This window comes from Myotis lucifugus, unplaced genomic scaffold (genome assembly GCF_000147115.1).
Source record: "Myotis lucifugus unplaced genomic scaffold, Myoluc2.0 scaffold_101, whole genome shotgun sequence".
Taxonomy (NCBI): domain Eukaryota; kingdom Metazoa; phylum Chordata; class Mammalia; order Chiroptera; family Vespertilionidae; genus Myotis; species Myotis lucifugus.
In genome coordinates, this window is record NW_005871149.1 from 1,716,931 (window position 1) to 1,739,567 (window position 22,637).

At 35.4% G+C, this 22,637-nt stretch overlaps 1 protein-coding gene across 12 annotated transcripts in view; it reads left to right on the forward strand.

Moving 5' to 3' along the window:
* ST7L (suppression of tumorigenicity 7 like) overlaps positions 1 to 22,637 on the forward strand; it is a 138,468-nt gene that overhangs the window by 31,031 nt on the left and 84,800 nt on the right. For all 12 annotated transcript variants that reach the window (XM_006092530.3, XM_006092520.3, XM_014458975.2 and 9 more), the window contains 4 exons: positions 2,701 to 2,773; positions 3,685 to 3,787; positions 16,080 to 16,230; positions 16,549 to 16,641. In XM_006092530.3, the coding sequence (XP_006092592.1) occupies positions 2,701 to 2,773; positions 3,685 to 3,787; positions 16,080 to 16,230; positions 16,549 to 16,641 (420 nt within the window). The remainder of the gene's footprint in view (positions 1 to 2,700; positions 2,774 to 3,684; positions 3,788 to 16,079; positions 16,231 to 16,548; positions 16,642 to 22,637) is intronic.

A 22,637-nucleotide genomic window follows, 5' to 3' on the forward strand; every position in this document is an offset into this window, starting at 1 on the left:
ATTGTGGTTTGATTTGCATTTTGCTGATTATTAGTGATGTTGAGCATCTTTTCACGTGTTTGTTGGCCATCTGTATGTCTTCTTTGGAGAAATGTCTACTTAGGCCCCCTGCCCATTTTTTAATCGAATTGTTTTTTTGATGTTGAGTTGTATGAGTTCTTTATATATTTTGGATATTAACCCTTTATCAGAGATATCTTTTTTAAAGATCTCTCAGTCACTAGTTTGCTTTTTTGTTTTGTAGATGGTTTCCTTTGTGGTACAAAAGCTTTTTAGTTTGATGTAGTCTCATTTGTCTACTTTTGCTTTTATTATCTTTGCCCTCGGAGATATATTTAAAAAAATATTAGTAAGTCCATTGTCAAAGAGTTTATTGGCTATGTTTCCTTCTAGGAGTTTTATGGTTTTAGGTCTTTAATCAATTTTGAGTTTATTTTTGTATATGGTATATGAAAGTAGTCTGGTTTCATTTTATTGCATGTATCTACCTAGTTTTTCCAATACTATTGTCTTTACCCCATTGTATATTCTTGCCTCCTTTGTCATAGATTAATTTGACCATATAAGCTTGGGTTTACTTCTGGGCTCTCTATTCTGCTCCATTGATCTGTTTTGTGCCACCCAAGACCATACTGTTTTGATTATTATAGCTTTGTAATATAATTTGAATTTAGGTAGCATAATACCTCCAACTTTTTTTTTTCCTCAAGATTGCTTTGGCTATGTGTTTTTTGTATGGTTCCACATAAATTTTAGGATTATTTGTTCTAGTTCTATGAAAAATGCCATTGGTATTTTGATAGGGATTGCATTAAATCCATAGATTGCTTTGGGTGATATGGATTTTGACAATATTAATTCTTCCAATCCATGAGCATGGTATATCCTCCCATTTATTTGTGTCTTCTTCAATTTCTTTAATCAATGTCTTATAGTTTTAATAGCAGAGATCTTTTATCTCTTTGGTTAAATTTATTACTATGTATTTTATTCTGTTTTTTTAAAAATGTGTTTTTATTGATTTTTAGAGAAAGAGAAAGGGAAAGGAATAGAAAGTTAAAAACATCGATGAGAGAGAAACATCATCGATCGGCTGCCTTCTACATGCCCCCACTGGGGATCAAGCCTACAACCCAGGCATGTGCTCTGACCGGGAATCGAATCATGACCTCCTGGTTCATGGGTCAATGCTCAACCACTGAGCCATACCGGCCAGGCAGTATTTTATTCTTTTTGATGCAATTATAATTAGGGTTGTGTTCTTTAATTTCTCTTTCTGATAGTTTGTTACTAGTGTGTAAAAATGCAATAGATTTCTGAATATTAATTTTGCATTCTCAGATTTTACTGACTTCATTTATTAGTTTTAATGTAGTTTTGGTGGAATCTTTAGGGTATCATGTCATTTGCAAATAGTGACATTTTTACATTTTCCTTTCCAATTTTCTTTTTATTTCTCTTTCTGTCTGATTGCTGTGACTAGAACTTCCAATATTATGTTGAATTATGTTGAACTAGAGGCCTGATGCACGAAATTCGTGCAAGGGGCTCAGCCCTCGCAGCCACGGCGGCTTGCCTCGGCCCTCGCAGCCCCGGCTTCGTCCAGAAGGTCGTCCAGAAGGATGTCTGAAAGGTCGTTCGGCTGTCTGGTCTAATTAGCATATTATGCTTTTATTATTATAGATACGTGTAGTGAAAGTGGACATCTTTGTCTTATTCTCAATCTTAGAGGAAGAAAAAGCTTCCAACGCTTTGTTATTATGATGTTAGCTGTAGTTTTCATATATAGCCTTAATATTTGGAGGTGTGTTCCCTTTATCCCCACTTTGCTGAGAGTTTTTATCATAAATAGATGTTGAATCTTTTCAATGCTTTTTCTACATCTGTTGATGTCATCAAATGAATTTTTGTTTTATTTTATTTTATTGTTTATCAAATGAATTTTTATCCTTTGTTTTGTTTATGAAGTGTATCACAATTGATTTTCTATTTTGTGCATTGTTTAGGAAATATTTATATAATTAATTTTATTATAGTTCCAAATTAATCTTTTATTTTCTAGCAAATTATCATTTAAGAAAATGTAGAAAATGTAAAATCATGGGGAAAAGAAAAAATTAAAATCACCCATGGTTGTATTACCTGGATTTAAATATTTCTATTGTTTTTTGAATCTTAGTTTTTCTCTCTGAATAGGTAGAGTTTTTACATAGTAGTTTCAGCTATACTGTGCCTTTCCCCCTGAATAGTATATTTTGAAAGCAGATTATTATAAACATTTGTTGAGTACTTTTTACCATTATGCTGAGGGCTTTCACAGACATAAGTTAATTTAATTTCTTCCAGAAAAGTACCATTTTTCTATTTTGAGAAGAGAAAACTGAGGTTAAAGAAGTTACTTATAGAAAAACAAAACCTACTCCTGTCTCACTGCAATTCGCTACATGTATTAAACTTTTATACTGACTTCTGAATTAAAGTATGACAGCAACACTAAAAAAAAATGGCTAGTTCAAGGATGCATAGCTAGTAAATAGTAGAATCAAGATTCGAACTCAGGTCTTCCAACTACATGTCTACATGCTTCTAGTACTACTAGTATATTATAGCTGTTGAATTTGTCGTATGAATTATTTTTATTAAAAATTGTCTTGAGATATTTTTGGTAATTCTTACCTAAACTGAAAATTATTATTACAGATATAAGCCTTCCAAAGTCAGCAGCAATCTGTTATACAGCAGCACTGTTGAAGACAAGGACTGTTTCAGATAAGTAAGTAGTTATGGGAACTACAATAATTTAGAAAGACTGCTGAACTCAGTATTACGTTTGCCATCCACTGACTTCGAGCAATGCTCACTTTCCTCTCTACTTCCTTCTGAATAACCTTGATCTTAGGAGACTCTGAGATTTCTGACTATGTGTAGTGGAAAGAGCAAAGTAAACCTTTTTTAGAGCTGAAGTAAACCTGGGCTCATATTCAAGTCTACCATATGCCAGGTGTGGATCTTTGGGCAAGTTAATCAGTTTGAGTCTCTTCCTCATCTGTAAACTAAGAATAATAGTACTTTAGGGTGGTTCTGTGAGGATTACATGTGCTAAATGACTAAAACAATGCTAGACAGAAAGTACATACTAGTATAGTACACAGTAGCTATGATGATAATGATAAGATGTGTGATAGGGGAAACAATTTCTTACTATCTGTTCTGAGATTATAATTCTGAATTGTTCTGTATTCCTTGCATTTGTGGCTGCCTTTAACGAATTTCACTTTATTCCACAAATAAGATATCCAGAAACCAACCAAAAGGTTGGTTACTTTAGATTACTATTTACATGAATTAAAATGGAGTATTCACAGTCTGTTTCCTTTTCGTGAAAATTTGATAAGAATGTACTTCTCTTTTGGGAGATTCTTTGGATATCCCCATGTAGCCTTTCATATTTTATTCTCTTTCCCAAAGTGTGCCTTAAATGATCTTCTGAAGTCTTTCGTTACCTAAATTTGAAGGTTTCCATTTCTTATGCTGCCTTTATTATACGTTGGACCAAGGCTTTAATTTGATGTTTAGTAGTTATTTGGTTTTGTCTTTGATCATCACCAGAAACTCTGATTAGATTATGATCTAAATCCATATTTTTTTTATTATTCATTTCTTAACTTTGTGGTTTTCTTACAGATTCTCTCCAGAAACAGCCTCCAGACGAGGTTTAAGCACAGCGGAAATTAATGCTGTGGAAGCAATTCATAGAGCTGTGGAATTTAATCCTCATGTTCCAAAAGTGAGAAACTTTATGATAAAAATATTACTTTTATTTAAGTTTATCAAACTCAGGACAGTGTACAGACAAAGTTTTGGTTTTTCGTCTCCATAATTTGAGTTGGAATTGTTTTAGTCCACTATATTTTGATGCTTATTATTCACCTTAAAGGAGATGTTAAAAGTTGTTTAGAAAGGCGGGTAGGAACAGTAGTTCACTATAGGCTTTGTAATTGCTGTCAAAATAGAATTTGAAATTCACTTAGCTGTTCCTTCTAGTATAGTTTTAAAGAAGTAAAATGGCTTGGTCTTAAAGATCATTCATTTTTTAGATCATTAAATCAAATTTCCTATTACTGTGAGAGCTTTTTACATCTAAACAGATGCCTGGGTTTTGAACTATGGCTGAACAGACAAAGACTGAAAACAAATAGATTAAAGTGATCAATGATAGGAAATAGATTGTACAAGTCCCCAGAAAAACTGCTGAGTTGATGTTTATTTGGTCCCATTTCATTTGTCTTTATAATATGCACCTTGCAGACATACAGATTATTGGTTAATCTCTGTGTGTTATCACCCATAATTAAATTTTGGGTTTTAAAAACAGTGTCCCTTGTTAGGCAGTATAGAATATTCAATAGATGTATTTATGAGAAAATGTGAATTATAATGACTTATTTCAGTATAATGTATGTTGATAGAATTTGGAGGCTAATAAACATTAAAGAGATTAATCTCTAAAAAATTATCTCCAAGAAATGAAAGTTGTAAATCTGTTAGAGTGAGTAAAGATAGAGTCAAGAAAACTACTGAAATCTAAGAATGAGAGTCAACAAATATTTATATTATTCTCTTACTAAGTGACACTGGTCCCATACATTTAAATAAAATTTTTATTATGAATTATAATACACATACAGCAAAGTTTATGCACAGAAATGTGCATCTTAATGATTTATTATAAAGCAAATTAGTGGAAACTACCTCTTACGTTAAGAAACAACACTGCCAGGCCCCAGAAGCCTACCTGACTGCCCTTCCAAATTACTTCTTCGCTCTTACCTAAAGTTACCCATTATTCTGACTTTAATTGTGTTCATTTCCTTCTTTTCTTATATTTTTGGTTTATACTTTTTGTTGTTGTTGTTGGCTGTATAAAACAAGGAATGGTCCCTCTTCTTTTTATTCTGTGGAATAATTCGTGTAAAATTAAAATTATTTCTGCCTTAAACAACTGGTAGAATTAGCTGATAAAACCATCTGATTGAGAAGGATTTTTTTTTTTAAAATATATTTTATTGATTTTTTACAGAGAGGAAGGGAGAGAGATGGAGAGTTAGAAACATCGGTGAGAGAAACATCGATCAGCTGCCTCCTGCACATCTCCCACTGGGGATGTGCCCGCAACCCAGGTACATGCCCTTGACCGGAATCGAACCTGGGACCTTTCAGTCTGCAGGCCGACGCTCTATCCACTGAGCCAAACCGGTTTCGGCAGATTGAGAAGGATTTTTATTATAAATTTTATTTATTTAGTTTAATAGTTTAATTACAAATTCAGTTTCTTCAACCATTCTATAACTATTTAAATTTCTTATTTCTTTTTTGTGTTGGTTTTGGTGAGTTGTATTTTTCTAGAAATTTACCTCATCAAAATTTTTAAATTCATTGGCATGAATTTTCATAAAATCCTTTTATTACCTTGTTAATATTTGTGGGATTAGTTATAATATCCACTTTTACTCTTAACACTAGTTACCTATTTTTTTCCTCAACCAGATTCTCCAGGGATCTATCCATTTTATTAGGAGCAAAGAACTGAGCTCTGGCTTTGTTGTTTCTCTCTACTATTTGTTTCTGGTTCATTCATTTCTACTCTTTATGACCTCCTTCAACTTTCTTTGGCCCTATTTTATTATTTTTTATTTCCTGTATCTTCTTACAGAGGTATTTAATTCATTAATATTCAGCATTTGTTCTTACTAATATATTTTATTTAAGTCTATAAACCTCTTTCAAAGCACAGTTTAACTGCTTACTATGTATATTTGTGCATAATTTAGTTCAAAATATTTTTTACATATTTTAGCACTTTATTAAGAATAATTCCAAATGGGTTATGAAGAAGACTTATTCATTTGAGTTTGACAAGTTTTCCAAAAACTCTTAATGAAGTTATGTTCACCAATAAACAATAAAACATCAGCAGAACTATCATACCAGTATACTGGGCAAAGAATAAAGCTGATACCAAAAGTAATATGCAATATAAGAGATACAGCATAAAGAAAGATAATCTGCTGGGTATTAAAAATCATCTCAAGCCCAGCTGACGTGGCTCAGTGGTTGAATGTTGACCTATGAACCAGGAGGTCACAGTGGTTCGATTCCCTGACCGGGTCCACGTCCAGGTTGCAGGCTCAATCCCCAATGTGAGGCATGCAGGAGACAGCCAATCAATGATTCTCTCTCATCATTGATGTTTCTCTCTGCCTCTCCCTTCCTCTCTGAAATCAATAAAAAAGTATTTTTAAAAATCATCTCAATATGAACTCTTTGCTACCAGCACAGAATTAATTAGGTCTTGAATCCAAACCATGCCAAGGTAAGCTTGGCTGATGGAAGCCAGGAGTCAATAATGGGGGTAGAAAATAAGTTCCCCAGTGCAACAGATCTCAATTGTGTTTTGGAGCATTTCCCTGGCTGATACAAGCAGTATTAAAAAATCTTTCTGGGCCTTAGCCAGTTTGGCTCAGTGCATAGAGCATTGGCCTGTGGACTGAAGGGTCCTTCCTGGGTTTGATTCTGATCAAGGGCACATGCCTGGGTTGCAGGCTTAATCCCCAGTAGGGGGCATGCGGAGGCAGCCGATCAATGATTCTCTCTCATCACTGATGTTTCTCTCTCTCCCTCTTTCCCTTCTTCTCTGAAAATCAATAAAAATATATTTTAAAAAATATTTTTGGCAAATGATATAAATAGTCATTTTACTGAAGAAAACACATGAATAGCTAATAGGCACATTAAAAGATACTCGGCATTATTGGCCATTGAGAAATACAAATTAAAACCACAGTATGATATACTTGATACCCACTAGAATGCCCATATTATCAAAGACTGGCAATACTAGCTGTTGGCAGGAATGTGGAGAAACTTCATACATTGCTGCTGTACATGTAAAATAGTATGACTACTTTGGAAAACAGTTTTGCAGCTAAACATATGTACTTACTGTATGACTTATCAATTCCATTCCTAGGTATCTACACAAGAGCAATGAACACATATTTTTATACAAAGACTTGTATGCAATTGTTCATAGCAGTATTGTTCACAAGATCCAAAAATCTGAAATAATCCACACAGGTGAATAAATAAATGAATTGTGATATATCCATAAAATGGAATACTTCTTAGCATTGAAAAGGAACAAAATATAATACATACAAAAATAGATAAACCTCAAATAAAGGAAATCAGACACAACATATTGTATGATTCTATTATATGCAATTTCTAGAACAGGTGAAAATGTAGAAACAAAAAAGCAGATCAGTGGTTCCCTGGGACTGGCGGTGGGAGTGGGGATTGATTGCAAGCAGGAACAAGGGAACTTTTTGTGGTGATAGTTACACAACTGTATAAATTACTAAAAATCATTGAACTGTATATGCTATACTTACATGGTGATCTTGTTATATGTGAAATATACCTCAATAAAACTTTTAAATATATATGTACACATATATACAAATATATAATGTGTATGTAATTTAAAATCATTTTTATTTATAGGTAGAAATTTACCTATTTCCCCCCCAACTTTATGTCACAGCCAGTTGACAATTCACCTCTATTAAAATATCCAGCTAAGTATCACCTTACATTATTGTTTGTGGATAGACATTTTAAGCAGGCTGTTATCAAACAGGATAATATCCCACTTAAATAACACTAGTGTTATATGAACTGGGAGAGCTCTGGAATTTGTGGCTGTCTGTGTTTGTTAGGATTTTACAAGTGATGAAGTATGTAAAGGTTCTCTCCCCACCCCAACCCCCCTTATGGTCTCTATTCCTAACTCCCAGCTACAGCCAAGCAAACATAAAGGCTTTATGGGTTTTATCTTCAAACTTCAACTGTGGGTCATAATTTATTTAACTTGACAAACAGTGACATTTAAATATATATATTAAATCTTTTAATCTTACAAATTTATTATGCAAATTTGTCAAATGTTATATGAATCTTACCAGTAAAATGACAAAGGATAAAGCTATTTTAGCAGGAAACATTTTTTGGCAACTTTCCACATAACTACAACAGAAAGGCTGTAGGTCTAGAGCTATGCAATTTGTTAAAGCTGGAAACTATTAGATGTGCAATAGAGAAAGATCACATAAATCTCTTCAGGCTATGAATTTGCTTTAGATATTTCATTAATATTGATTGCCTGTACAGATTTTTTTAATCTACTGAATGAATTTCAGTGTACAGTAACTATAATAGTAATAGTTAAAAATTAGAACAGTATATTTTCATGGTTTTTGACTTGTTCTTCATTACCTAACTATGGCTTTGGTTCAGCAAACATTTTCTTTTTTAGTCACCAAACAAAAAAAGGATTATTTATCTTTAAGCAACTATAGAAATGGTCAGATTTTTTATTTTACAATAGAAAATCTTTCATATCTTTCAATGATTTCACAGCATTCTATTTCAGTCATTCTGATTTCTCATATTCTGTATTATCCCACCATTAAGGACTTTTATAAAAAGTGTTCTTTTAATTGAGATAATTCACATATGACAAAACTCACCTATTTAAAGGACATATTTCAGTGGTTTTTACTATCTTCACAAGGTTGTATGATTATCGCCACTATCAAATTCTAGATCATTTTCACTACCCCAAAAAGAAACCCTGAACCTATTATCAGTTACTCCCCATTCCTCCCTCCTCCAATCATTGGCAACCACTAATCTACTTTCTGTCTCTATGGATTTGGAATCATACAATATGTGGCCTTCCGTGTCTGACTTCCACTTAGCACAACATAGCGTGCCATGTATCAATACTTCATTTCTTTTTATGTCTGAATAATATTCCATTGTATGAATATTCCACATTTTATTTTTCCATTTATCAATTGATGGACAATTGGGTTGGTTCCACTATTTGGCTATTATGAATAATGCTGCTATGAATATTCAGGTGCAAGTTTTTACACGAACATATGGTTTCACTTCTCTCGTATCTATACCTAGGAGCGGAATTGACAGATCATATGGTAATTATATGTTTAACTTTTTGAGAGACGGCCAAACTGTTTTCCAAAGTGGTTGTGCCCCCCTTCCGACCAGCAATGTGTGAGGGAGCCTCTAATTTCTGTGCATTTGTATCAACACTTGTTATTGTCTGTCCTTTTATTATAGTTATCCTAGGAGGTGTGAAGTGGTATCTCATTGTGGTTTTGGTTTGCATTTCTTTAATGATTAATGATGTTTAACATCTTTTATTTTTATTTTTTACTTTTTTTTTTAGCACCCCCCCCCCCCCCCCGAACATCTTTTAATGTGCTTATTGTCCATTTGTGTATCTTTTTTGGATAAATGTCTATTCAGGTCCTTTGTACATTTTTTAAAATTTGTTTTTTTAATATAGAAGGTATTCTTTAGCATTTTTATTACAGTAGGCCATCGAGGTTCTTGCTTAGTATGGTCTAAAACCATTGTGAATCTCCATAGTTAAAAATGCAATCACATCATGCAATTTCACCCATGAAATGTAAACATGAGGCTGGGTCAGGAACTTGCTGAGATGTGGATGTTGGAGAGCCAGCGAGGGCTATTCATCAGGTAAGTTACTCACACGTGTACACAAGCCTTGTGACTCAAATGTGTGCCCTAGCAAAATGTTGGCTTTATAAGTCATGGATGTTTAGAGATAGCCAGATGATTGAAATTGAAAACATTAAATCCATGAATGTTAGTGAGCTACTCTTTGATGTAATTGTTCTTAGTATGACACTCCATGTGTCTGGTTGATCAGAAATTGAAGCCTGTAGGACAGTGATGGCAAACCTTTTGAGCTAGGCGTGTCAGCATTTTGAAAAACCCTAACTTAACTCTGGTACCATGTCACATATAGAAATTTTTTGATATTTGCAACCATAGTAAAACAAAGATTTATATTTTTGATATTTATTTTATATATTTAAATGCCATTTAACAAAGAAAAATCAACCAAAAGAATGAGTTTGCGTGTCATAGGTTCGCCATCACTGCTGTAGGATGACACTTGTCCCATTCATCATAGAAAATACTAGCTCTTTAGCAGCAGGCTTACATTTCATTGGCCAAACTACCTATATTATAGCAGCATATTTAAAAGATAAGAGGGAATCAGGCACCTTATTGAGATTCTGAGTGGCATAGCAGTAGTAAAAAGAGAAATGGGGAAGTGGTGTTGAAGTCTAGGACCCAAAGTTAGAAAACAGGGAGGCCATACTGTGGCCTAGGTGAAAGAGTTGAGAAGTGAAATGCTCACCCGCTGAGATGCTGCTCTGTAGGACCATGTGGAAAGGAGTTTTCCTGCGGCTAATGTCCTCTCTAGCCTCCCTTCCATCTCCTTTCAGTAAAAGATCACTTTCCTTTGCTCCTGAGGCTGTTAGGTAGTATTCTGTTTTCAGTTTATTCATAGAGAATTTGTTTACTTTCTATATGGGAACCGTCCCTAGTCTCCCCCCTAATACACACCCATGTGGACTTTATGCATTCGGCCTGCCTGTCCAATCTCATAGAATGTGCACTGAGAAAACTAATTGCAGAGATAAATTGGTTCTTGGTGTGCATGACTGATCAAGGCCAAAGTACCTTAATTTCAGATGCCTTCAGAGAGATTTTTCTTTAACCTGCTTTTAAGAGGAAGATTATAAAGCATTATCATTACTTCAGGTCAAAATTATATTGCTTTTGGTCAAAAGCTGTTGTAAGATTTACAAAGTAGTAGAAACAAAGTAATCTAAAGATAAATTATAAAGATCAAAGCAATTCAAAATTAAAGTGAATTTGAGTATAAGCAAAGGCATGGTTTTAGAGTTATAAGAGAAACCATCAGACCATACATCGTTATGTGTTTTTTATAGCTTCCAAGGTAGCCTTAATTTTTTATATTTTTAGTGAAGAGCAAGAGGCATGAGTAGTTATTTGAGTATATTATATTGTCCATAGTTTAATACTAGTTAAAATTGTTCCAAGCAGTTTCTGATTTATTCTATATATAACCATAAGTTGATTTGGAGGTAATACGTAAGGTCCTGTAGCACATACTAGGTACTGCCCTTGGATTATGTCCCCAACTCTATTTTATTTATTGATAATTTCCAAATCTGTATCTTTTAACTCTGGCTTCCCCATTTATAGACTTGCATTTCTGTCTAGTTATGAAAAATTTTAACTGGATATCTAATAGGTATTTCAGATACTTTAATGTGTCTGCAACTGAATTTTTAAAAATTTAAGTCTCTTCTTCATCTTACTTGTCTTTTCTTAAATATTCTAATTTAATACTTCATTATCCTTTTCTCTTCATTAAACTTTACTTCTGCCCTTTCCAAATTACCAACTTGTATTGTAACCTTTGAAATGTCTTTCAGATTTAGCCATCTACTCCACCCCCATGGTCACCATCTTGCACCTTCACTGCCTATTCTTTAAAAAATTATCATTATTATTATTATTATTATAAAGTAATGAGCACATTTTACAAAAAAAATCAAAAGTTTGTAAACTAAAATTTCTCCTGTTTTTCCCTCCCAATTCTACTTCTCTTAAGTAACCATAGTTTCTGTTTGGTTTATTTATTGCCAGATATTTTCTAAGCATTCTAAATACATAGATACTAGAGGCCCAATGCACGAAATTCATGCAAGTCTAATTAGCGTATTATGCTTTTATTATTATAGATATTTACTGTCTTTTTAAAAAATATATTTTATTGATTTTTTTACAGAGAGGAAAGGAGAGGGATAGAGAGTTAGAAACATCAATGAGAGAGAAAAAATCGATCAGCTGCCTCCTGCACACTCCCTACTGGGGATGTGCCCACAACCAAGGTACATGCCCTTGACCAGAATCGAACCCTGGACCCTTCAGTCTGCAGGCCAACGCTCTATCCACTGAGCCAAACTGGTCAGGGCTATTTACCGTCTTTTGCTTGGACTCTTTTTTTTTTTTTTTAAATATATTTTATTGATTTTCCACAGAGAGGAAGGGAGAGAGATAGAGAGCCAGAAACATCGATGAGAGAGAAACATCGATCAGCCGCCTCCTGCACACCCCCCACTGGGGACGTGCCCGCAACCCAGATACATGCCCTTGACCGGAACCGAACCCGGGACCCCTCAGTCCGCAGGCCGACGCTCTATCCACTGAGCCAAACCGGTCTCGGCTGCTTGGACTCTTAAAACAGATTCTTCACCCTGGCCAATGTTGCTCAATGGTAGAGCATTGGCCTGCACACCCAAGAGTTGCAGGTTTGATTCCCAGTCAAGAGCACGAACCTGGGTTGCAGATTTGTTCCCTGACTACTCACAAAAATGTTTCTCTCTCCTCCTCCCTCCCTTCCACTCTTTCTAAAAATCACTGGAAAACATATCCTTGGGTGAGGATTAACAACAACAACAACAAAAACAGATTCCTCACTGGTCTCCCTGCCATCAACCCCTCTCCACTCTGGTTATTGCCAAAGTTATCTACTTAAACAGCAAATCTTACTCTGCTAAAGAGCTCTGCTTGTTCCCCATCACCCCCTATAAGATAAGGACCAATCCCTTAAATATTGCATACAGAAGCCCTTCACAGTCTGGGCCCATGGTCTATCTCCAGCCTTACTCCTTGCCACATCTGCCTTGTTCCTTATCTCCAGCATGACTACTTCCTGGATTGGTCATGTCTTATCATATCTCCCTACCTTTGTACATATGCCCCATCTCTTCTCTATCATCAGGTTTCTTATTCTTCAAAACCCTGCTTATCTGTGGCCTCCTTTATAGAAGCATCTTTCTCATTTTTCCCAAGCAGAGATAATGGCTCTCTCCTCTCTGTTCTTTTAGTACCATAATCATACCTTTTCTTTTTGTCTGTATGTCTCCCCCTTAGCAGAAATTCCTGAGTAGCAGTTTGTGAAGAAGATAAAATAAGTCATAATCCTATAATTTCCTTCTTTAAATATATTTTCCTTGAACCAGAAATTTTCCTTATATTTTGAGGGTGAAATTTTATTTTAGTGCCTTATTGGAAACTGAAAAGTAAGGTTTGCTTTGTTTTAAAGTCAAATTGGAAAGGACATTTGGTAGTAGGCAAGATATCATAATAAAAAAATAAGGTAGCATAAGGAAGACTTTTTAATGACAAAGATTTTAAAATATAAACTCCTGAAGTATCATTTTCTAGTAAGCATGCCATGTGTGTTTGATTACTATCCAAATTGTCACTTAGATCATTCAACAGTGAAAATATACATTATAGTTGCTGTTCAAAAAGTATTTTCTTGCTAAGTGGCTATAAAGACAGTTAGTTTAAAACTTCAGGATTCTAAAACTCAGTGAAAATAATTTGGTATATTTTGTCTCTATCTGTAAAATGAGGCAGAATTTTAATAGAAATAAGTTGGTTTAAGTATTAAGCAATTTTCTTCTGAAAATGAGATACTCTCTTTTATGATGGAGACGTCACTGTGGTTGCTGCATTTTCTTTGCTTCCTACTGAAGAAGCTCCCTGTGCACTTACAAAGAGCATAAGCAGTCATGTCAGAGGTCAGCTATTTGAGTCCATTTTCCCACAGCTGCCTGGTGCGAGTGATCTTTTACTGTGTTTTAAAAAAATGGGCAAGGATTAGAGAGGATTAGGAAGAATAGTACCCTCTTGAATATAGGCCCAGGGCTCTAAGGGGAGAAAACCCAACCAGGCAGCAAATGGGCTTTGCTTGACCAGGACACAACCTCTGCTGCATTCCTTTAAGAAACTGAATGGGAAATGTTAAGTCCCCAAACTGGATTAGTAAATAATCTCATAGCTTGTGACATCTGCTAAAGTAAATTGATGAGCAAATTGCATTCTTACACTTTGAGGAGGGGGCCAGCTACATCAAAACTAAGAGTAATTATTCTTTCTTTAAAGTTTCAGCTATATTGAGATATAGGAGTAAGAGTCATTAAAGATAGGCATTAAGCTCAGTAAGTGTTGGAAAACACATTATAAGAAACACAATATAAGAAAATTATTTAGATATATTAATATTATGTATACATATATATTGATTAATAACTTAAGGCTTAAATTTTGAAACAACTGCACTTTTTTGTTTTTAAGATTCTTCCTGCTTGTAGCAGTTTTACAAAGTGAGTTTCACAAATTCAACTATTTAATTTATGTTGTTTTTCTCATTAGTTTGTGTAACAGTCTGAGGAATTTAGATTTTGAAATGTGAGAATATATATTTTGAGACACCTCTGGCATGTTTCTCTTTATTTTATAACAGAAGTTAATGTGGTTTGGACCTTATACACATAAGTTAGTATCAAGTTATTTAAAACTAAAGAGGTGATTTCAAACCTGTTTTAGTAGGGGAAGTGTTTGCAGAAAGTATTTAGCTAACTAAAAGAGTTTGTTTTCAGTTGACCACTTTATATAAATATCCACTTTATGTACAAGTGATTAATTTTGTATCTTCATGTAATTAGTGTAATAAGTTTATTAGTGTGATAACTGTGATTATACTGCTTTTGTTATGGATTATAATATTAAGGCAAACGTTTTTTTCAAGAATTTAAGGTGGGATTTAATTTCATCTATGAATAAGAACTCACATGCTCTAGCTTCTTTAACAAGCATACTCACTAATCCCTCCAGTGCATCTTGTTCTCTTGGCTCAGTGCCTTTGCTCAAGTTGGTCCTGTACTTTGACTATGTCCTGTTCTTCTCTTCATCCCACCCCCAATCCGCCCATCCACATTCCATCCAACGTTATATATTATCAGCTCCAATCCCAAATTCCATCAAGAGGTTTATTTTCAGCCCCTTAAGCAGAATCAATACCTCCTAAACCTAGAATTACCATATGACCCAGCAATTCCACTCCTAGGTGTATACCCAAGAGAGATAAAAACAGATGTTCACATAAAAACTGGTACGTGGATGTTTTGGGGAGTATTATTCAAATAGCCTAAAGGTGAAAGCTGCCAAATGTCCATCAAATGATGAATGGATAAACTAACATATTATATGCATACAATGGAATATTATTCAATCACAAAAAGGAATGAGGGACTGATACACGCTGTAACATGTATACACCTTGAAAACATTCTGCTAAGTGAAAGAAACCAGTTACAAAAAGACCATATATTATGTGATTTTGTTTGTATAGATTTGCCTATACAATCTATAGAGACAGAAAGGAGATTCATGGTTGCTCAGGGCTTAGCGGGAATGGTGGAGTTGAAGGTGGTAACTAAAGAGTACAAGGGTTTCCTTTTGAGGTGATGGTTGCACATATCTGTGACTATTCTAAATGCCATTGAATTGTGTATTTTAAATGGATGAATTATAAAGTATGTAAATTATATCTCAATAAAGCAGTTATAAAAACTAAATTTAAAAATTAATACCTCCTATCCATATTCCTGTAAGCATTGTTTATACCTCTAATAAAACATGTAGCACAGTCTGGTCATAATTATTAACTTAAGAAATCTGTCTTTCTCATTGCATTAGGAAGTTCCAAAAAATAGAGTGTTTTTTTGTTATTCCCTAACAAGCAAGTGCTTTGCTCTCAGTGAATATAAATTCAATTGAACTTCTTCATAATTAAGTTCCTTCACCTGTAAAATGAGAATGAGAAAAAAATAATTAAATGTTGCCACAAAGTCTTGTGCCCAAACTGTAGTTTCTAGTTTTTACACTTAATTCATATTTGCAAAAAGTAAATATTTGCTCTTCACTTGAAGTAAATATTTCTTCACTTGAAGTTTCCATTTTATATTTAGCAAGGTCACATATAAGCCATTTATCACCTTATTTTTACCTGTAGGAATAATGTCATTGGAATTTGCTTACAAAGCATTTTATACACATTTATCAGTAGAACCTTAATGTCATTTCAACTAGCTTAATAATGGATTGTTTTTTAAGTAAAACTGACTTTATAAAATTAGAATTTACATTTTTGTGGATGTTTGAATTTAACATAATTTTTCTTTTTTCTGTGGTGTGTCTACATGTGTGTGTGTGTGTTATTTTTCTAGTACTTACTAGAGATGAAAAGTCTAATTTTACCTCCAGAACACATTCAGAAACGGGGTGATAGTGAAGCAGTTGCCTATGCTTTCTTTCATCTTCAGCACTGGAAGCGAATAGAAGGTGCTCTTAATCTGTTACAGTGTACATGGGAAGGCAGTAAGTATTCTTTTCCAAATGCTGACTATTCACTGCATTCACAGGCAGCCTTTTTAAGTGAGATTGTCTGAGTTTCCATAGGATTTGTTGTTCAGATTGAACTCAGTGATATTAATTTGGTTTATTGGTAGAACAGATGTTTAATGTACTTATATTGGTGCCACATTTAGGAAAAGCAGAATATGTCTCTAAAAAAGAAAAGAAAATGTTATGTGAAAAAAATCTATAAAATGTCTTAAAAATAGCTTTGATAGGTAATTAAGATGAAAATGAGTCTGAATTGAACGTCAACATGTTTTTGTTTTGTTTTTTCCTCAGCTTTTAGAATGATTCCATATCCATTAGAGAAAGGCCATCTATTTCACCCTTATCCCAGCTGCACAGAGACTGCTGATAAGGAGCTATTACCTAGTAAGTAAATATTCTAGTTTTCCTAAACTTAAAAGTAGTTGTGAGGCCTGGCTGGTGTGGCTCAGTTGGTTGAGCATCATCCCATGCACTGAAAGGTCACTGGTTCGATTCCTGGTCAGGGCACATACCCAAGTTGTGGGTTCAATCCCCGGTAGGGGTGCATATGGGAGACAACCAAGATTGATATGTTTCTCTCCCTCTCCCTTCCTCTCTCTCTAATAAATAAATAAATAAATATATAAATAAATAAATAGCTTTTTTTAAAAGATTTTTAAAAAGTAGTTGTGAGATTGCTTTTCATAGTATTACCCCATTTTCAAAGTACATTTGGTTGAACTTCAGGATACTGTTTAAATACTATTTTAGCCATTTCTTGGATGTACTTGCATAATACAATTCATTCCCAAATATTTTTGGAATAGAACCCTGTGTTAGGGGCAGTGAAGGACACAAAGATTAAATATATTAAAAAGAGAGGGCATGTTATAAACATTTAAGAAAGAAATATCAATATTTCACAAAATTTTTTTCAGAAAATAAAGGAAAAAAGAACACTTCCCAACTCATTTTGTGATACCAAATCCACAAAAAGACATTATAAGAAAAGAAAACTATAGAACAATATTCTTCATGAATATAGACATAAACATCTTCAACCAAAATTAGCAAATTTAATCCAGTAACATATAAAAAGGATTATACTCCATGACCATGACAGTGGGATTGTCCTCACAAATGCAAGGTTGATTGGCATCTGAAAATTTAATGCACCACATTAATAGAATAAAGAGCAATAGATTTTTAAAAATATTTGACACAAATCCAGCTTTTTAAAAAAATAAAATAAAATTCTGAACAAAGTAGGCATAAAAGGGAACTTTCTTAATCCGATAAAGAGCATCTATGAAAAACCCACAGCTAACACCATACTTGATGGTGGGAGACTGAATGAACGCTTTCTCTAAGATCAGGAAACAAGGCAAGGTTATATGCTCTCACCATTCTATTCACCATTGTCCTGGAGGGTCTGGTCAGTGCAAAATCCCTAGTGGGATTTTGATAAGGATTATATTAAACCTATAGATCAATTTGGAGATCTGCAACTTTCCTCCCTAGACTTCATTTCAAGAAAGAAAAAGAAATAAAAGGCATTCATGTTGGAAAGGAAGAAGTGAAACTGTCTTTATTCACAGATGACATGATTTTCCATGTAGGAAATTCTAAGCACTCCATAGAAATACTATTAGAACTAATAAACAAGTTCAGCAAGTTTGCATACAAAATTCAATTACATATTTATATACTAGTAATGAACAGTCCAAAAAAAAATGTCAAATCAATTCTAATCACAGTAGCATAAAAAAGAATAAACAATTTAGGAATAAATTTAACAAAAGATGTGTAAGATTTGTACACCAAAAATTACAAAATATTGCTGAGAGAAATTAAAGAATACCTGAATAAATGGAGAGACATTCCATGTTTATGGAATGGAAGACCCAACATTATTTATATGTCAATTCTCTCCAAATTGATCTGTAGATTTAATACGATCCTTATCAAAATCCCAGCAGGGATTTTGCAAAAATTGACAAGCTGATCCCAGCATTTGTAGGGAAAAGTAAAGGACCCAGAATAGGCAAAGCAGTCTTTACAAAGAAAAATGAAGTTGGATTGACTACACTTCCCAATTTTAAAAAGAGCAGTCGAAAAGTTAGGAGAAGAACCTGAACTGTGTAGGGTTATAATGCTGAGAGCATTTCTGTCTCGTTCTTGCTCTCAGGAAGCTGGACTCTCAAAAGAATAGTCTATATTTTTTGTCTCAGTCCGTATCATCCACTCACTGTTTTTCTCTGTGAACTGATAAATTTCTATTAAACTTTTCTTTTTATGATTTAACCAGTTAAACCTGAAGGTTAGTAAACACTAGTACCATGTTTCCTTATATGATTTAAACCTGTGCCACAGTTTTTACAATTCTGGAGCCATTAGAATTGAAGTCTAAGGAGAAAAATTGCCGTTTCACAAGCCTCAAACTTAATGAGCTGAGAAGTTCAAACAGACAAATGACAATTTAGGAGAGATTGTAGAAGTTGGGTGTGCTGATATTTTTCTTCCTTTCTTTGAACTATCAAACTACTTTGTGTACTTCTTAATCTCCCCCTTCTAGATTTTAAGCTTGAAAGCCAGGATTCTCTTTATTGTCCCTCTATGTATCTCTGTAACAATCACCATAAAATTGATTTTCAAGAAATATTACTTGAATTAGTCATGTTTATTAATTTATTCTTATAAACATGACAAGATCATTATAAGTACTCAATGGAAATGTTAACTATTAGTACCTTTTCTTCCTTAGCCTGCTCTGAACACCTAAGATGCTCACAGGTTAACAGAAAGACTGATAAACAATGAGTTGAGTGCTGTATGTATGGAATAGATTATTAGGAAGCTGGAATGGGGGATGCCTAGATCTCCAAGGTCAGGGATGATTCCTAAATCTGACTCGGGTGACTTGAGACTTGAATGGTAAATCCATCATATAGCAGGAGGAGCAGGTTTGGGAATAAGAGTCGGGGAGTAAATGAGTTCAGACTTTGAGTATGTTGCACGTATTACATCTCACCTATATAGACACATATACATGTTCATTTAAAATGAAATATTTTATTACACAGTCATAATTTTCTAGGCATAAACGAGATCACTAAGGGAAACTATAGAGTGAGAAGTAAACTAAGGGTGGAACCGTGAGGGCACAAAAATGTCTCAGGAATGAGTGACTGATAAGGAGTCTGGAAGGCTCAGTGTGAAGGAGTGGTCAGAGAGACAGGACAAGAGCCAGAAGCAGATATCCTAGAAACTAAAAGGAGGAAAATATTTCCAAGTGAGGAGGAGTATCTGAGAGATTAAGTAAGGTACGTAATTACTGAGAAGAATCCATTGACTTTAGCAATTAGCAGGTCATGGGTGAGAAATTTTCTTTTCTAGGATGGTGGTGGTAGTAATTATTACTGTTTTTCCATTTTAACAGGAACAAAGATATTTAAGGCAAAGAAACATATTTTTAATTATGGAGCATCAGTATTTAAGAGTGTATTATATTAAGCTAATACATTTAGCCTAAAATAATATCCCCCAAATCATCACAAAGGTTGCCTGATATAAGGCCAACTTTACATAGTAATTATATGACTAAAACCAGGGTTATTATCATGTATTGTCAGAGCCATAGGCTATAAGAACAGTCAGTTCGCTTCTTGGCAGCACTTCATTATTTCTAGGGTGCGACTCATATGCAAATTCCAGGGATATATTATATTGTGTGTTCTTAGAGTATTTTTTTCTGTCTCTGACTGTGGTAGAATGAACACATTTTTAATAATGTAGAGTTCTAATACTCAGGAGTACTTAATATTTTTTGTTTTCAATTCTCCTTCAACCTTGATATGACTTACAGCATTCTGGAATTTGCTATGAGCCTCATAAGTTCAGACTTGAACTATTCCCTTAGTTCACATAGCTCTTTGGTTGTCTTTTATGCCTCCTGATAAATTTTTCTCTACAAGCCAGTGATGAAATTTGAACTTACTTCCAAGGGAGTATTTCTGTACTAGTCATCCATTATATTGATGTATTAGCTAAACATTGACTGAAATGAATCTATAGAAAGCAATCAAAAAATAAATAATTAGGTCTCTTCTACAGTATAAAAATTTCATATTTTAGGAAGTTATCTTAATAAAGCTATACAGTTTCCTAACTTATAAAGTGGGAATAATGTCTGTTTCTTAGTAATTTATATTACTTTTACGTTAAAAGATATAAAAGTAATATAAATGAAAAGGCAGGTTGTAAACCATAAAATGCTGTACAGTTTAATTAATATTAATTTTGCTGTATCTCAAATGATAGCAATTATAGTAGCCATTGGTGTACTTACCAGTTGGTAAGTATTTTTTCCCATCTTTGAGAATACCATGGTTTGGTTCTCGTGGTTTGCTAGAAGAGGTTGGCCTCTCATGGCTGAGGGATGGGGCATAAGGGAATGCTATTTTTTGGGTGCTGAAAGCATAGTGTTGTCCACAGCTTCTAATGTTTATAATTTTTTTTAAAAGTCAGATTTGTTGTGCTTTCACTTTAAACATGACTCAAGGCCCTGCACATTTTTTGGATTTTTTAATGAGTTTGGTTTTGGGTCTATACTTTCTGAATATAGTATAGGACCTAAAAATATCATGTCTACTGAAGGAAACTTAGGTGTAATATGCTCTGTGAATCATTATGTTTAAAAAAGTGAAATTTATAGCTGACCTTGATTCAGCACTGAATTAGTCATCCCTTACTTATGTAGGATATTACATTAGGAATTCCTCGGGTTTGTGTCCAGCTCTGAGCAGTCAACTTCCTGGACTAATGAAGTCGCAGAATAGCTTTTAGTTCAACAGACATTTATTTAGCACCTACTGTGTGCCAAGCATTGTCATAGGCTCATCTTAGCATTGTTATACAAGTATTTTCAAATTTTAAATAAAATATAAGTACTTGAATACTATTGGTAATGAAATACCCAATTATTAGAAAAGTAATACCTGAGTAAATGTTTGTATGTGGTAAAATAAGACACAGGATTTCACTTATGTCCAGAATCCTTGGGCTTTGGTATTCTAGTTCAATTTTTATACTGCTCAATAAGATGCCACATCTACACTAATAAAAGAGAAACATGGTAATTAGCGTACGACCGCTACCCTTTTCATTGGCTAATCAGTGAGTATATGCAAATTAACTGTCAGCCAAGATGGTGGCCGGCAGCCAGGCACTGAAGTGAGCATGAGGCTTGCTTGCTGCGGACTCCAACGTTCCCCGCCTCACTTGCTGGCCTCTCAGATGCAACTCTAAGCAACTATGTACTATGTTGCAAATAAGAAGCTAAACAAAACACCAGAAACCAGCCAGACTGAAAGCCAGCGGACCGAAACTTTGTATCTATGTTTTCGGCAGCGAGGCCTCAGAGCTAAAGCTGGCCCAGAATTAAAAAAAAAAAGAAAAAAAGAAAACAAGGAGCGGTTGGAAGCTTCAGTCACTCACTTCCGGAAAACAGCCCTCAGCCCCTCACCCAGACTGGCCAGGCACCCCAGTGGGGACCCCAACCCTGATCCAGGACACCCTTCAAGGCAAACCAGCCGGCCCCCACCCGTGCACCAGGCCTCTATCCTATATAGTAAAAGGGTAATATGCCTCCCGGCACCAGGATCAGCGGAGCAGCGAGGCTCCCAGCACCGGGATCAGCGTGACAGGGGGCAGCGCCCAAACCCCCTGATCGCCCTGGGGCTATGTGTGTGACAGGGGGCGGGGCCACAACCTCCCTATCCACCCTGCTCTGTTCATGACAGGGGAAGGCGCCCCAACCCCCTGATCAGCCCTGCTCTGTGCCTGATAGGGGGGAGCTCCCCAATCCCCTGGTTTCCCTGCAGCTCTGTGTTTGACAGGGTGCAGCGCACCAACCCCCTGATCAGCCCTGCTCTGTGTGTGACAGGGTGTGGTGCCCCAACGCCCGCCCCCCATGGGCCCTGCTCTGTGTGTGACAGGGTAGAGCCATAACCTCTCCATTAGCCCTGCCCCGAGTGTGACAGTGGTGGCGCCCCAACCCCCTGATCGGCCCTGCTCTGTGGGTGATAGAGGGTGGCGCCCCAACCCCCCTATCGGCCCTACTCTGTGAGTGACAGGGGGGAGCTCCTCAACCCCCTGATCGGCCCTGCTCTGTGTGTGACAGGGGGGAGCTCCCCAACCCCCTGATCGACCCTGCTCTGTGTGTGACGGGTACGGAGCCCCAACCCCCTGATGGGCCCTGCTCTGTGAGTGACAGGGGGCAGCGCCCCAACCCCCTGATCGGCCCTGCTCTGTGAGTGACAGGGGCAGCGCCCTAACCCCTGATTGGCCTTGCTCTGTGCGTGACAGAAGGCAGCGCCCCACCTCCCCATCGACCCTGCTTG